We start from the raw sequence: 16,382 nt of genomic DNA, 5'->3' as shown, positions 1-16,382 counted from the left end.
TTAAATGCTAAGTGTACACCACGTTGCAATGTTTTATTGCCGTCGATAAATGCTGTGTGTGCGTGTGCGTGTGCGTGCGTGCGTGCGTGCGTGCGTGCGTGTGTGTGTGTGTGTGTGTGTGTGTTTCTTATCCAATGCTGTATCTTGAGAACTTGTCCTTGACTAAATGACGTTGACTCACTCCTGTCCCTGTGTGTGTGTGTGTGTGTGTGTGTGTGTGTGTGTGTGTGTGTGTGTGTGTGTGTGTGTGTGTGTGTGTGTGTGTGTGTGTGTGTGTGTCAGGTGATGGTGTTTGTCCACGCCCGTAACGCCACGGTGAGGACCGCCATGGCCCTGATCGAGATGGCCAAGAACAACGGCGACATATGCCTCTTCCAACCGGACCAGGGACCAGACTATGGCCAGTGTGACAAACAGGTACTGTGTATTGTACATCATGCTGCATTGAACACCTTACGTAATGCAGTGGTTCTGAACATGTGGGTCGGGACCTCCCAGGGGGTTCCCCACATGCTTTTTGGGGGGTCCCCAGATGACAGTGAAGTGACAATTTAAGGACTTTTCAAACCTTTTTAATACCAAAAAAAAGAGAAAGAGGCCAAACATTGGCTAAATTGTCAAATAATATAATATTTGAAAATATGCTATGTTTACAATATTTATCTGTGGAACCTAGTCAAACTAAATTGAATGCCCCAACTACTACATTCCAAGTGCTTATCAATTCAGGATGGGGGGTCCCCCAGTTCAAATATGATTCTTTTGGGGGGTCACGGCCTGAACCACTGCCGTAATGTAGACTTATGAAACACATAATGCGTGCAGACACAGAACAAACTCAACACAGTCTTCTACTTGCTTCAAATACAACCATGGAACAAATCTCACTTTGTCTCATTCCACTGGTCTGGAGAAATCAAGAGGAAAACGGGCAGGATATGATGTAAAGTCGGCAACGGAGAAATCGTGTTGCACTGCAATGGTATATTTTCAGTACACAGTCTGGGCGTCTGTAACAAGCAGAAACAACACAAGTTTTCTGATCTGTTATTGCTCTCGTAATTCGTACAATAACCACACGTCTCACGTAGCGGACCCCGAGTTATTGCCGTCTAACGACGAGCCGAGCCGTGCCGTGCCGGAGGAAACGGGAGTCAGAACAGAGAACAGAGTTGCTTTACTGCGTATAGCACTACACACACTGTTGGACCAGGCTGCGGTGGCTCGGAGCCCCGCTGACGTTATTTATGAGCATTTATTCATGAGATTTAAGCCTTTAAGACCTGGAACGCATCTGTGTCACTAAAAAAAAGCATTATTTTACACTTTGGCTATTCAAAAATAGCAGATCTACAAGCTCGTAGCGCGGCACCGAGTGCCGCGCTACGAGCTTGTAGATCTGCTATTTTAGAAAAATCGAGAAAATGCGTGCAAATTAATATATTTATATTATTTTAAAGCGAACATTTTCAACTCAAATCTTTGTTTCTGGGGGGTCCCTGGAACATTTTGAGACGGGGCTCGGCGGCCAAATGCATAGCATTCTGGGGGTCCTTGACATGAAAACGTTTGAGAACCTCTGATATAGAAACATACGTTTTTTTTTTTCAGAATACTGCTGGGATTTAGAAGACATTTGTAGAATCGGCTTCGGGTCTTAATGGGTTAAAGGGGACGAAAGTGAAGGGGAGGCAAAGTAAGAAAAATTGAGGTCAGGCACCTCTTTAGAGCTGCTTCTTCCACGGAGAACAGTAAACAAAGAAGAGAGCGTGTGTGTGCGTGTGAGAGAGTGAGAGTGAGTTCGGAGAGAGAGGGCCCACCCCGATGGAAATCACCCCACACGGAACGGCGGCCCTCCCCGAAACGTCACGGCGCCGAGCGCGGGGTAATTAACAACTTAGCGGCGGTACGGCGCGCTCGGTATATCCTCCACCCCGCGAGCCGTCTCTGGATTAGCTTCCTGGAATATTAGCGCTATCGGACCGTTATATAATCATGATCTTAGTTCTGCGAGGTAACTCATCTTCATTTCCCAGACACTGCTGTAATTTTTACACTTAACCCATTGAGACCTGAAGCCGATTCTACATGTCTCCTAAATCTCAACATTTTTCTGAAAAACGTATGTTTCTATGTCAGTGGTGCTCAATCTTTTTCATGTCAAAGACCCCCAAAATGATATGTATTTGGCCGCGGACCCCCATCAAAATATTTTGTTCCAGGGACCCCCAGAAGCAAAGATTTGAGTTAAAAAATGTTCGCTTTAAAAATATATATATTCAAAGATTTGCACACACTTTCACGATTTTTCAAAAATAGCAGATCTACAAGCTCGTAGCGCGGCACTCGGTGCCGCGCTATGAGCTTGTATATCTGCTATTTTTGAATAGCCCAAAGTGCAAAATAATGCTTTTTAGCTCAAATCTAAAAATGATACAGTTCCAGGTCTTAAAGGGTTAATACTTAGGAGGTGATGAGAATTGAGAAGGATTATGGAAGGAAAATATAGATGACAAAAAAGTAAGCGTGCGTGCGTGCGTGCGTGCGTGCGTGCGTGTGTTTGTGTGTGTTTGAGAGACAGAGTATGAATGGCACACAGGCGAGAGGGCAACTTTCCTGAAATACATTTGGCAGGTATGAACTTACAACAACAAAAATCTGTGGGAGAAGGCTTCCAAACTGTCCAAAAACAATGGATAAATTGTGAAAACGGAGGCTCGTCAAATGCAGCAAAACATGTATTCATCCCGTTAAGCAGTGCACAATTCATCTAGAAAACCAGTCTAACCCTCTATGCTTAGTAAAACGGACCCAAGTTGGCTTGGCATCTGTACTTGTTCTGCTCTACACCAAATCTCTTTGACAGAAACAGCTGTCCTACAAGCTCACAACATGTCCGAGCTTGTAGATCTGATTTTGGGTGAATATTCCACCAGAAAAAGGGCGCTAGGGTTCAAGTGGTTAAAATCAAGGAACACAAACCGTCACACAAGCAATGCGTTTCCCACTACTAGATTGATTGATTTATTTATTGATTGAATACTTTATTAGTCAGAAATTTTAACGGCACACGGTACAGTCAGACATTATAAGGCTAACAGGATAACACAAACAAGTCCTGGGGACTTGTTTCCATTGTGGTCCTATGTATTCAATTCATCGATATATAAAATGTACACAATAATACATGTATTATACAACACAATACAAAAGAGACTGGAACATTACATTGACCTCCCCTTGTGGTGTTCTGATAGATGTTTTTTTCAGGCCAATTTTGAAAGAAACCAGTGTTAAACATCCTTTAACCCATTGATACCTGGAACGCATCTGTGTCACTTTAGATGTCTTTGGCTATTCAAAAATAGCAGATATACAAGCTCATAGCGCGGCACCGAGTGCCGCGCTATGAGCTTGTAGATCTGCTATTTTTGAAAAATCGTGAAAATTATTTTTTAATATTTTTTTCAGATTTTTTTTTAGGATTTTGAATTTTTTTAGACGCTTCCTCAGGTCTTAATGGGTTAATGGATGGTGTCAGGGCATTGCACATTTTGATGGCAGAGTATTAGAATGAGAATGTTCCCATATTTGTTCAACAGTTGTGGTGGTATGATCATGGTCGCTCCCTCTAGTGTTGTGGCTGTGGGTCTCACTCGCTTTGGAGAAGTAGCCTGACAGATAGAGCTCTTCCTCGGGCAGGCAGCAGCTCTGAACCTGGTTAAAACATCTCTCTGCTATCACTCTTTTACTCTCCCTCGCGTAGTGTCTGCCCCTGTGCTGGAGTAATCGTATAAAAACAGTGCTCTTTTCATCAGCAGGTCACTGGGAATGGAACGTGTTCATTGTGGCACAATGGTTAATTAGGCTCCAGTAATCAGGCAGAGCCAGCCAGCCTCCCTTGTAAACACCACAACAGCACTACATGCAGCAGTGTGTGCGTGTGTGCGTGCGCGTTTGTGTGCATGCTGCATGGTTTAACCATTTAAAACCCTACATACATTGTAAACCGAGGTCCCCCCAATGGCATAGAGCTATATAAGAATTAGAGGTGGTCCAGCGCTATGGAATGCATGTGCTAATAAAAAGTATTTAAAATATTGTTTCGATGCTCATATTAACCGTAGGAAGTATTTAGCTGTTTTTTTATTTGCACACGCATTCCATACATCTCTCACAGCTAGAAGGTCCTGGGTTCGATTCACGCCGGGGACGCTGTGGGCGCTGTGGTTGGAATAACGTGTTCCTTCCACGCGCTACGTCCTGCCGGGGAAACTCCCCCCTGTCAGGTGATAAGAAGCGGTCTGCTCACTCCTCATGCGTTGAAGGAAGCATGAGCTCAGTTCGGGGCTCTCCCCAGGCTGGCAGAGGGAGAGTAGCGCCCATGATTTACAAGCTTAGGCAATTGGCACTGGGTGAAAAAATCGTGGGGTAAAAATGATAGTAAAACTTGCGACGGGAGCGGCCCCTATTGAGTGAAAGATTAAGTATTTCTAAAATAAATAAAGTGTTTTTGATATTTTATGTTAGTTATATAGGGCAATTATAATGTATTAAGGCATATAAGGCTTATTAGCCAGGGATCCTTTTAATGCATGCATACTGTACATATGCTTGTACTCTGTGTGTGTGTGTGTGTGTGTGTGTGTGTGTGTGTGTGTGTGTGTGTGTGTGTGTGTGTGTGTGTGTGTGTGTGTGTGTGTGTGTGTGTGTGTGTGTGTGTGTGTGTGTGTGCGCGTGCATTATACACTGCAGAATCCTGAGTTAACTGCGAGAGTTAAATGAACATTGGGGATTTTTAGTGTGTATGCTTGGGTGTGTAATTAATGGTGTGTGTGCAGTGAGAGAACACAGAGGTGGAGTCTGTATTCTGCCTCAGAGGACGGTCAGTCAGACTCACACACTCCACATTTAACCCATTAAGACCGGGAACGCATCTGTTTGTGTCATTTTTGGATTTCTTTGGGCTATTCAAAAAATAGCAGATCTACAAGCTCATAGCGCGGCACCGAGTGCCGCGCTATGAGCTTGTATATCTGTTATTTTTTGAAAGATCGTGAAAAAATATTTTTAAAGCAACATTTTTTTAACTAAATTCTTTGCTTCTGGGGGTTCTACAAATGTCTTTTTTTTAATGTATGATTCTATATCAGTGGTTCTCAAGGACCCCCAAAATGATATATGTATTTGGTCGCGGACCCCCCCATCTCAAAGCGTTTGTTCCAGGGACCCCCCAGAAGCAAAGATTTGAGTTAAAAAATGTTCGCGATTTTTCATTCAAAAATAGCAGATCTACATTGTAGATCTGCTATTTTTCAATAGCCAAATACATCTTAAAATGACACAGATGCGTTCTCGGTCTTAATGGGTTAAATCTCTCCCCCCAGCCAGAAGGCGCAGTGATAAATTTAGTAACCTTTTCCTTTCATTCCCCCGGGGGGCCCCGAGCCAAGATTGATGTGCCTCCTAATCTTCCCTTTCTGTTTGTTATGGAATATGTATACAAATCTGATCACTATTCATGCTTTTTTTCTAAAACTGGAAATGGAGACTAGAGATTATGTCGAGCGAGCCTAAAAATGGTACATCGTTGGCCTGGTTATATTTTTGAAAAAAATAAACCATTATTTTCGAATTGTTGGAGAGCACACGCTCGCTCGCGTGTGTCTGTATGATGTATGTGTGTGTACTAATGTCCTAAACGCCCTGCATGCATGCATACCAGTAGTGGAAGAAGTACGGTACTCAGATATTTTACTTAGGTAAAAGTAGCAATACCACGATATGAAAATGCTCTTGTTACAAGTAAAAGGCCTGTGTTTAAAATGTTACTGGAGTAAAAGTACAAAAGTATTGGCATCAAAATATACTTAAAGTACCAAAAGTAAAAGTACTAAAATGTTTGAATATAGCCGATCTACAAGCTCAGAACGCGCCACGATGCGATGTGTTGTGAGCTTGTAGATCGGCTATTTTCAAATAGCCTTGGTATAAAATAGGGCTAAAGTGATTAATGTATGTTTTATAATTTAATAATTTATATATGCAAAGTAACTAGTAACTAAAGTAATTGTAGCGGAGTAAAAGTACAATATTTGACTCTGAGATGTAGTGGAGTGGAAGTAAAAGTACTGAAAACTGGAAATACTATTGTACTATAGTACAGTACTTGAGTAAATGTACTTAGTTACTTTCCACCACTGATGCATACGAACGTTTGTAAGAAACACGCGTGCGTCTATAGATTTGTCTTGTCGTTCACAAAGCTGTACAGTACGTACATTTCTACTATATTTAATAGTGTAGTTTTAGTAAAGACAGACAAAAGCTGTGTAAAGCCTTGATTTGTGTATAGGTGTATCAGATGATGAATCCCACCTGTTTCATAAATCAAATGGGCGTTCATGTGTGCCCCAGTTGCATTGTTCCACGCCCCATTTAACACCTTAAAAGGCAACCCGGAATATCCCAAAGTGAAGCCAATTCACTGTGGTGAGAACTCTGTTGTTGTAGGCTTACGAGTTCAACGGCGTCGCTTGTCAAAAAGGACAGATCTACAAGCTTATAATGCTTGCGTTGCAACCAGGGGTCATCACCATGCTGTCTTGTGGTGGACATTTTGGTCATAATAAACATTTTGCCACGGACATACAAAATGAGTGGACAACAACATTACCAGAAACACATAAAGAGCTAGCCCTGAATGACCATATAACAGGTCTGTAACTCTGAGAGTGTACAAATGGAACCAAATGGACCCGTACACTCTCAGAGTTATGGTGGTCCTTGCAAATAAAACATTTGAGAACCACTAGTAGGACTCATAATGTGTCATAATATATTGTCATAGTAAATCAGTGTCATACATATTCTGAAGAAAACCTGGAGACTTGACATTCAGTAATTGGGTCTTATTATCAAAATAAGAACATTATAATGGTGTGCAAATCAAAAATTTGCCACAGACAAGACCAAGTCTTTGTTTTTGACACATTTGTCCGTGTACGGACATATTGATGAACCCTGGTTGCAATGCCTTGACAGCATGTAGACTTGTGTATTTGGCAAGCGAATGTGAATGAAGTGTATTGCCCTCCCCTCGTGTGAAAATGAGAAGTAAAAAGGGACAATGTTTAACATCACAGGACAAAATAATAGACCAATAAAGCATGGCAGGATATTACTGAACGATATTGCTCACTTTTGATGAGGTAAAAAAATACAAAATCCAGGACATACTGGAACGTCGCTATCCGATACAGATTATGGATAAGAGTGTATTGACCACTGAGGATACAACCGTCCTTTAGATTAAGATATTCTAACTGCTGTCTACATCGGATAATGGACACTGATATCATCCAGGCTGCTTCATGAGATGGTAATAATACTCGTAGTCTGTTGTGTAGCATTCGTGTGATAGACCAGTTTCATAATGGCTATTCAAGATGAATAACAACCATGACGTTAGAGCATGCATCTGTGGTCTCATGCAACATTAAGGCATGGTTATAAGCCATTGAACACGGGCCAATAATTGTGTTCGTGGTGGATTCGAACCCACAATCTCCGCGGTGGTGGGCAGGCACTTTACCTCTGCGCCACCCAAGCCCACATCCTTACTTCAAAAACAGGCAAAACAGACATTGTTTTTTCTTTTCTTTTATATGTTTTGAGAAAAAATTGGTACGTAAACATTTTGGTAGAGGTTTGGCGCTATTGCAATTGATTTTGCATGAAGAAGGCATTCCATGATGAATTGAATACATAGGACCACAATGGAAACAAGCCCTCGGGGCTTTTTGTGTTATCCTTTCAGCATTATTGTATGAACTGTACCTCTGTACTTTTTGCAGACCGTTAATGAAGTATTCAATCAATCAATCAATTCTAATAACATGTGAATCCCATATACGAAAGCAGACGTGAGTCTGTGTGTCATCTTAAAGGAGACACACCATGAATTTAAAAAAAATATTTGATATTTAATATCATATGGTGTATGTCCCTCAAACCATTTTCAAAAGGTTTGAGCCTAAATCAACACTCAGATATACTCATCCCAAGTCAATTCTCTCAGGCTTATAAAGCACTTTCAGCTGCAATACCAAAACGTCCAGTTGGCTAGGGGGGTGCTGTACTGCGGTACTGAGCAATTCTGTCTGTCAAAATACATGGGCAGAAAGTTTGGTGAGGTAAGCAAACTTGCCATTCTGAGATGGCCTGTTCAGACACGCCCATTCTGAAAATCTCTGAAATGAGAATGAATGACTGAATGTTAAAAGAAAATATTTTTTGGGGTACAAGAGACACTGGGGAGCCAAAAAAAAAAAAAAAAAAGTGAAATTCATGGTGTGTCTCCTTTAAAGGATCTACACCATGAATTTGAAAAATAATAATGATATTTAATGTCATATTGTTTATGTCCCTCAAACGCTTTTCAAAAGGTTTGAGCCTAAATCAAGCCTCAGATATACTCATTCCAACTAACTTCTCTCTGGCTTATAAAGCACTTTCACCTGCAATACCACATTGTCCTGTTTGGTACAGGGCGCTATTGAGCCAGTTTGTATGCATGTTATCTCCTGGTTCTGTGTGGAAAAAGTAAAAAGAAAAAAAAAAAAAACATAAAATGTTTTATTTTATTTTATTGTCGTGATTGACGTCACGTTCGGGATTGTACCCGAACGTGACGTCACGTTCGGGTGGAAATCAGTTTGGCCTGTTTTGAGACCAATTTACAGAAAACCCCAGATATGCTGTGAAAGCCTGAGTGTTCAAACTGGGGTGTTTTTGGGGATAGAAGAGAGGTAGGGGAGACCAAAAACACACAAAAAAGAAGGAAAAAGTAAAAATTCATGGTGTAGTCCCTTTAACAAACAGATCACCGTAGGAGATAACGATGCACAGTGAAACACTTATTAGCTCGCAGCACAAGCTTTCTGAGTTGACACGATGAGCACTGCCAGACTCCATTAGTCTGTCTGTCTGCGTGTCCGTCTGTCAGGGGGGCGGACGGGGCACGGGGGCTCATCCCACTCCATAAGCCCACACAGAGATAATGCACGGCTTATTTGCGCTCCAGAAAATTGCCCCGCATTAATATTTATAGGTGTTTTTTTTTAATCTCCAATATGCATATGTAGTGAAATGAATCACCTCCGAGGTCAGTCATATAATTTGGCATTTATTTATCCCTGCTTTAAAAGTCAGAAGTGATTCCACTGTATTTTTTTCCCGCAATCCTAATGTTCATTAATTGGCTTTATCTCGGGGGCTGGAGTGGCTGTCAATCAAGCTTAGATATCTTAACCCATTAAGGCCTGGAACTGTGTCATTTTTAGATTTGAGCTAAAAAGCATTATTTTACACTTTGGGCTTTTCAAAAATAGCAGATCTACAAGCTCGTAGCGCGGCACCGAGTGCCGCGCTACGAGCTTGTAGATCTGCTATTTTTGAAAATTCGTGAAAATGTGTGCAAATCTTACACAAAGCACAAAGCGAACATTTTTAACTCAAATCTTTGCTTCTGGGGGGTCCCTGGAACAAGATATTTTGATGGGGGTCCGTGGCCAAATTCCTATACATTTTAGGGGTCCTTGACATAAAAAAGTTTGAGCACCACTGATATAGAAACATACGTTTTTCCAGAATACTGTTGGGATTTAGGAGACATGTAGAATCGGCTTCAGGTCTCAATGGGTTAATGCATCCACTTGAATAACTTCTCATTAAATAATGGATTTTTTTGGTGAGTTCATGACTGTTCTCTGATGTGTGAATGTTTGTGTGTGTGTGTGTGTGTGTGTGTGTGTGTGTGTGTGTGTGTGTGTGTGTGTGTGTGTGTGTGTGTGTGTGTGTGTGTGTGTGCGTGTGCGTGCGCGTGTGTGTGTGAAAGTTTCTAACGAGGCAGTTTTAACGAGTGGGCGATCCACAAGAGGAATGGGGAGGGTGTTCGTGTACTTCTGGGCCGTTGGAATGGGTCGTCGTAGTGAATGTAGTGAGTGCGTTACTAGTCGCTATAGCGAGCCTGGCTCTTTAGCCGACTGGTAACGTCGTACGCACATTACGGATCCAGGGGTCCCGGTTTTGCATCCCGGGCCGGCGCCAGACTAGTGGCAGCGGTGTAAATAGGCACCAGTCCTCGGCGTTATCTACTGTAAATGCAGCGTGGTCGACAGAGAGTTACCTGTCTGGTTGCGGAGGTTTCCCCCCAGTCAGTCGAGCCTATAGCTCATGACTGGTGTGCAAGTGGACGCACTTCCATGTGGGGAAGACGACTGTTTAGGCTGTAGGGTGCTGCCTGGCTCTTTAGCCCACTGGTAACGTACCTTTTTTGGGTGGTTGACAGGTGATGATAGCAACTAGGGCTTGGCAATATATCGGTATCATATCGATATCATGATATGACACTACAGTAGATATCCTCTGAGATTGTGGATATCGTAATATCGTGATACACGGTATATCGTTATATAAGTGTTGTATTTTCCTGGTTTTAATCCCTTGAGCCCTACTTTATACTTTAAAAATGTTTTACACATATTAAAATAGGCAATAAGTCAATACTATGGCTTATTACCTTGTCATAGCTTCACAAAAAATACTCTAGCTTATAGAGACCTGTATTCAGCATCCCTTCTTAAATTACACAATCGCATCCAAAACACCTCCCATGAGAAGGTACGGAAAATGTTAGTTAGTCAGTAATTGGTCGTCACTAAAACTCATTATAAGATGGTACTGTTTATGTCTACTCGCTCTGCGTCTTATTGTCGAGCTATGGACAGTTCAATCCCCATCAATCGATGGACTGTGGGGTTGTTTTGTTTGAAATCTTGTTTGAAATGACCACCGAATATGTCACTCGTAGGCGTTTCTAAACTGTCCACAGCCCACCTCTGTGACACAGAGTGTATAGACACAAATGGTGCCATCTTATAATCAACCAATTTATATAAAGATGTGGTTGAAAATCGGTGAAGTGTTCCTTTAACTCAACCTCCAATGTATTTGTTCACAATGTTGCAATACAGGCCCATAATTAACAAAGGAAACACAAATATTACCCCCGCCGCTGCCACCCGACACCTCCCCCCATCCATCCTAATGTAAAACAAACTAAAAAAGCTAAACAATTAAAAGTCTATGATGTTGTAATTACAGTAATGGTAACAAATTATACACACTAACATTGGCAGTATTTTGTTTTGTGAATAAAGCACAATGAGGGATATCAGGGGCTTTCAGTCAGTTTCACAAGACAACTGTCATAAATAAAACATGGCCCTGGTCTGATGCAGATCAGACAGCGGCTGAGAGTTAATTTGTTGTTATTTTTAACCCATTTAGACCTGGAACGCATCAGTGTCACTTTAGGTTCCTTTGGCTATTCAAAAACAGCAGATGCACAAGCTCATAGCGCGGCACCGAGTGCCGCGCTACGAGCTTGTAGATCTGCTATTTTTGAAAAATCGTGAAAATCGCCTCAGGTCTTAATGGGTTAAAGGCTTTTTCTATTTATTTATTTGTTGGTCAAAAAGTGAAGATCCTCAGCACACAGTAATCCCAGAGAGTCAGCCTCGAGGCAGGCTTTCAGTTTGTTGTGTGTGAAGGCTCGACCTTTTCGCAGATGGCTGGCATTCCAGCTCTTTGGTGTGAGGACGGCACGCTGCCAAAAAAATCCACACTGACCAACAGAGGAGCAGCACCCAGAAGGGAGGGCCGTCCCCCCAGCCACCCACCCACCCTAACCGCTGCACACCGCTCCGTCGAGCCTGTCACTACCTCAGAGAGTACTCCTGGAGACCTCCCGCGCCTTTCATTTGTTCAAAACTGCGAAGCGGTCCTCAACTCCTGCAAACTCCTCTCCGCTCCTCTCTCTCTCTCTCTCTCCCATGCCTTCATCTCCTTTTCTCTCCCTTCACCCTTCATCTGTTTTTCTCTCCTCTCCACCTCTCTAGTTCTCCTCTTCTTTTTTTTTTGTCTCTCTCTGCACCTCTCACATCAAACGCGTGTAAAAAAGGAAGCACATCTCGGCTCGTTAGAGAGCGAACCGTCAGGCGAGCTGCTCTGCCGTGGAGGTTAAGGGACACCTAGTGGCCGTGTCGGCGCGTTACACGGATCACTTTTTGCAAAAAGCCCTCCTCCTCCACTTTGAAAGCTTCACTCGTGCTTGCCGGGGAAAAAGGCAAATAAAACAAAACTATGGAGAAGTAATTGCTGATGATGTGTGTGTCCTGTTCTATATTAACCCATTGATACCTGGAACGCTTCTGTGTCACTTTAGATGTCTTTGGCTATTCAAAAATAGCAGATATACAAGCTCATAGCGCGGCACCGAGTGCCGCGCTACGAGCTTGTAGATCTGCTATTTTTGAAAAATCGTGAAAAAATATTTTTCATATTTTTTTCAAAAAACTGTTAGGATTTAGATTTTTTTAAAGAATCGCCTCAGGTCTTAATGGGTTAAGGAACTGTTTGTAGAAGCAGGGGGGGAGGCGTCGTGGTGCAGCCACGACGCGGAGGGGGGGAGCGTCGGAGGTACTTTGAGGTAAAGAAGTGACAGACAGACAGCACAGAAGCTCGCCGCTGAAAGGCGATCACTGGGCGTACGTGCGTGGATATCTCGCCGACTGCCTCTCCCGTCTTTCAACTCCCCCCCCCCCCCCCCCCCCCCCTCCGACGCGCGGTCTTTGATGTGCGGGTGCCGTGTCACTTTGTCTGACAGGCCGTCTCGCGCGGAGAGGGACGCGCAGACAGGCAACTCGTACTCGACTCACCACACTGACGTCCTCGGCGCTATAACAGCCTCCGGGGACTCAACAAGGCTCATTAATGTCGCCGTTCGCCTTTCATTTGCTGTTTTTTTTTTTCGTTTTCTTTCTTTTTTCCTTTTTTGTATCCACAAGGCTAGCACGCATCAAGCTTTTTGTATTCTGTCAGATCTGTGACGATCTGTCACTGCAGTCCAGCTAACGCCTCGGCACAAAGACGGATCATCTACAACAGTGGGCCTTGAAAAACAGAACCGAGATGGAATTAAGCTATCGGCATGGTACAACAAAACACACACACACACACACACACACACACACACAAAAACCTGCCTTCTTACGCAAAAACACTGTATAGTCCGTATATACTTCACCGAAAACAGCCGATCTACAAGCTCACAATGCAAACACTTCGCCTTTACAATGGCATGCCCTAAATAGGGACGCCAGATTAAGAATGGTTTAACCCATTAAGACCTGAGGCCGATTTTAAAAACGCCTTCTAAATCCTAACCTAAGTCTTCAGAAAAACGAATAAAAAATTCATAGCTTATTCACTTAAATGTATACATTGGCTATTCAAAAATAGCAGATGTACAGGCTCGCAGCGCGTCACTTCGTGCCGCGCTGCGAGCCTGTACATCTGCTATTTTTTAACAAATTTGGAAAAAATATCTGAAATGTTTGAAAAACTTTGAATAATGTATGCATGTATTTTTTTAACATAAATCTTCTCTTCTGGCGGTCCCTGGAACGAAACATTTTCAGATGGGGGTCTGCGGCCAAAAATATATCAATTTGGGGATCCTTGACCAAAAAAAAACAAATAGCACGGAGGCTTTCCCGGATTGAAGGGTATAAGAACGTAATGGCTCTCCAGGTATTAAAAGCACATGAGTGACGAGTCCGAATCGCTCCTACAGTACAGTACAGTACAGTACAGTACGGTACAGTACAGTCACATTGTGCATAGTGGCTCCATATGCAGTGTTGTAGCCTGTGGGAGCGGTTCTGCTGTGGTGTTATCGTGGTATAAATGCAACGCCGAGTCCGTTTTTCCCCGTTTAATTGCTTCATCATCAGCATGAAAAAAAAAAACAACAAAAAGCTGACTGGAGTGGGAACGGCCGGCCGCCCACCCGCCACGCACACCCCCGCCAGAACAAAGGACAGCCATCAAGGGCCAGCTTTGCTTTCATCTCTGGTCTGCCTATACTGGAAAAAACACACAAACATGCGTCAGCATGCACGCGTGTGTACACACAGACACACACACACACACACACACACACACACACACACACACACACAGCCGCATAGAAATGCACTTAGGAACATTAGCATGGGGGTTACAACACAACCCACATGCTAAAGAGAATGTTTTACTTAACCCTTTAAGACCTGAGGCCGATTCTACAAATGTCTTCTAAATCCTAAAACAGTTTTCTGAAACACTTATGTTGCTGTAATATCAGTGGTTCTCAAACTTTTTCATGTCAAGGACCACCCAAATTGATATGTATTTGGCCGTGGACCCCCATCTCAAAATATGTAGTTCCAGGGACCCTCAGACGCAAAGATTTTCAGTTACAAATGTTGGCTTCTAACAATATATATATTCAAAGATTTGCACACATTTTCATGATTTTTCAAAAAATAGCAGATCTACAAGCTCGTAGCGCGGCACTCGGTGCCGCGCTATGAGCTTGTACATCTGCTATTTTTAAATAGCACAAAGAAAACAATGGTTTAAGTGGGTAACACAGATGCGTTCCCGGTCTTAATGGGTTAAAACAGCGAGGCCCAGAGATACGTGTTGACTGCCACGCTGATGGAAAGGTGGTTCAGTTATAGTTGGGCAGTAATTAAGAGACACCACAAGAGTGATGGAGAGAGAGAGAGAGAGAGATGGAGTACATGGAACGAGAGTGGCAGAGAGTACGCGCAGGTGGCGGCTTGTCCTCCCACTCGCTCGTTGGCCATCCCGGCGTTAAAAGCCTGTCAGCGTGAGGGGCCAAACATTATGACTGTCAAGGGCCACAAATGAAATCAACAATTAGCTATCCTCCCCGCCGCAATTTAGCTAAGTATACGAACACTTGATTGTGCAGAGAGGTAGCGCGGTGCTGGCAGCTATAGCCTGTATGTAACCGAAGCTCCATTTATCTGCTGCTCATCACCGCGTGGCACCGCTTTTTGGTGCCATTTTTTTAGTGGGCTCTCGGTTTGGGTCATGATTCTGTACTTTGAAATGCAAAAATACTAACTAGGTGACCCGTTGTGCCCACCCGACAGTCAAGAGATGGAGATGTGTTTTTTACGTAGAGTGTGTTTCAGTGGATCAACGGTGTTAACTCTTTCACTGCCAGACTTATTTCTGGCTGTGTGCACCCACTGCCAGCGATTTTTTTGTTGTTTTTAAATCGATTTTCTTACCTTTTGAAGTAGTCACAGAATATTTATCTCCAGTATGATCAATCCCCTGATAGTTGGTAATCACGGGGGGTTTCGCTGTGCTTCCGTGAAAAAAATTATAATGTCATCGCGACCCCCCGTCAGCTTGTTACGGGCTGTTGAAAATACAACGACTCGTCCAAAACGCAGGAGGCGAGATACAGACGATTTCCCAAAGACGTTAACCTGGAAGTCAATTGGAGCAGTAAATCTTGGGATCATGTGATCTCCTGGATCCGTGTGCATCTGGGGATGAAATGGTCACTCGTGTGTAAGAGAAAAGCGCCATCTAGTGGAAAAAACAAAAAATTACTAAAAAGTCGTAAAAGTCGTCCTTGGCAGGCTGAGCCTTTTTGGGAAAAAGTCGTAAATGTCGTACTTGGCAGTGAAAGAGTTAATGTTCAGGTGTTCACAAAGTTGGTTTCCAGGGAATCTATGGCTGTGAGTGAGGAGGGTTGCAGCCAAGGTCCATCTCCTCTGGTGGGGAAAAGTTTCTCTCTGTCTTTTACTTGTTAGCGCAGAAAGGGAATTGGTATGCTGATGGTATGCGTAGCCACCCCGCCGAATCAGATGTACATTTTAGAAAATGCTGCAATGTGTTCCAGGGGATCCCCAGGGGGGGGGGGGGGGGGGCTGGGTGTTTGAGCAGTGTATATCTCTGTAAGCTTGTAAGCAAAAAGCTTATAGTCCTAACCGTCTTATGTTTAGTTGCTCCTGTGATGGATGGTGCGTTGTGCATGCACCTCGGGCAGTCTTGTGGACGGAGCGCGCTCATCTGGTAAGGGAGGGGGGTGCGGCGAGAGGCAGGTCTTAACCCACTAAGACCGGGAACGCATCTGTGTCGTTTTAAGATTTCTTTGGCCATTCAAAAATAGCAGATATACAAGCTCGTAGCGTGGCACCGAGTGCCGCGCTATGAGCTAGTAGATCTGCTTGTAGATCTGCTTGATCTGCTTGTCGATTCGGTGCTTCTGGGGGGTCCCTGGAACAACACATTTTGAGATGGGGGTCCGCGGCCAAATACGTATAATTTTGGGTGGTCCTTGACATGGAAAAGTTGGATTACCACTGATACAGCAACATACTGTTAGGATTTAGAAAACTTTTTTAGATTATGTATTTGGCCGCGGACACCCATCTCAAAATGTTTTG

At 43.3% G+C, this 16,382-nt stretch overlaps 1 protein-coding gene across 1 annotated transcript in view; it reads left to right on the top strand.

Annotated features, from left to right (window-relative positions):
- The window catches only part of ascc3 (activating signal cointegrator 1 complex subunit 3), a 293,488-nt gene that overhangs the window by 170,747 nt on the left and 106,359 nt on the right, over positions 1-16,382 (top strand). Inside the window, exon 16 of the mRNA XM_084052068.1 lies at positions 283-417. Within this exon, the coding sequence (XP_083908194.1) occupies positions 283-417 (135 nt within the window). The remainder of the gene's footprint in view (positions 1-282; positions 418-16,382) is intronic.

This window comes from Gymnoscopelus microlampas (genome assembly GCF_963454915.1).
Source record: "Gymnoscopelus microlampas genome assembly, chromosome: 3".
Classification (NCBI taxonomy): domain Eukaryota; kingdom Metazoa; phylum Chordata; class Actinopteri; order Myctophiformes; family Myctophidae; genus Gymnoscopelus; species Gymnoscopelus microlampas.
Note: the sequence above shows the minus strand (reverse complement) of the source record. Positions and strands in the feature narration are given on the sequence as shown.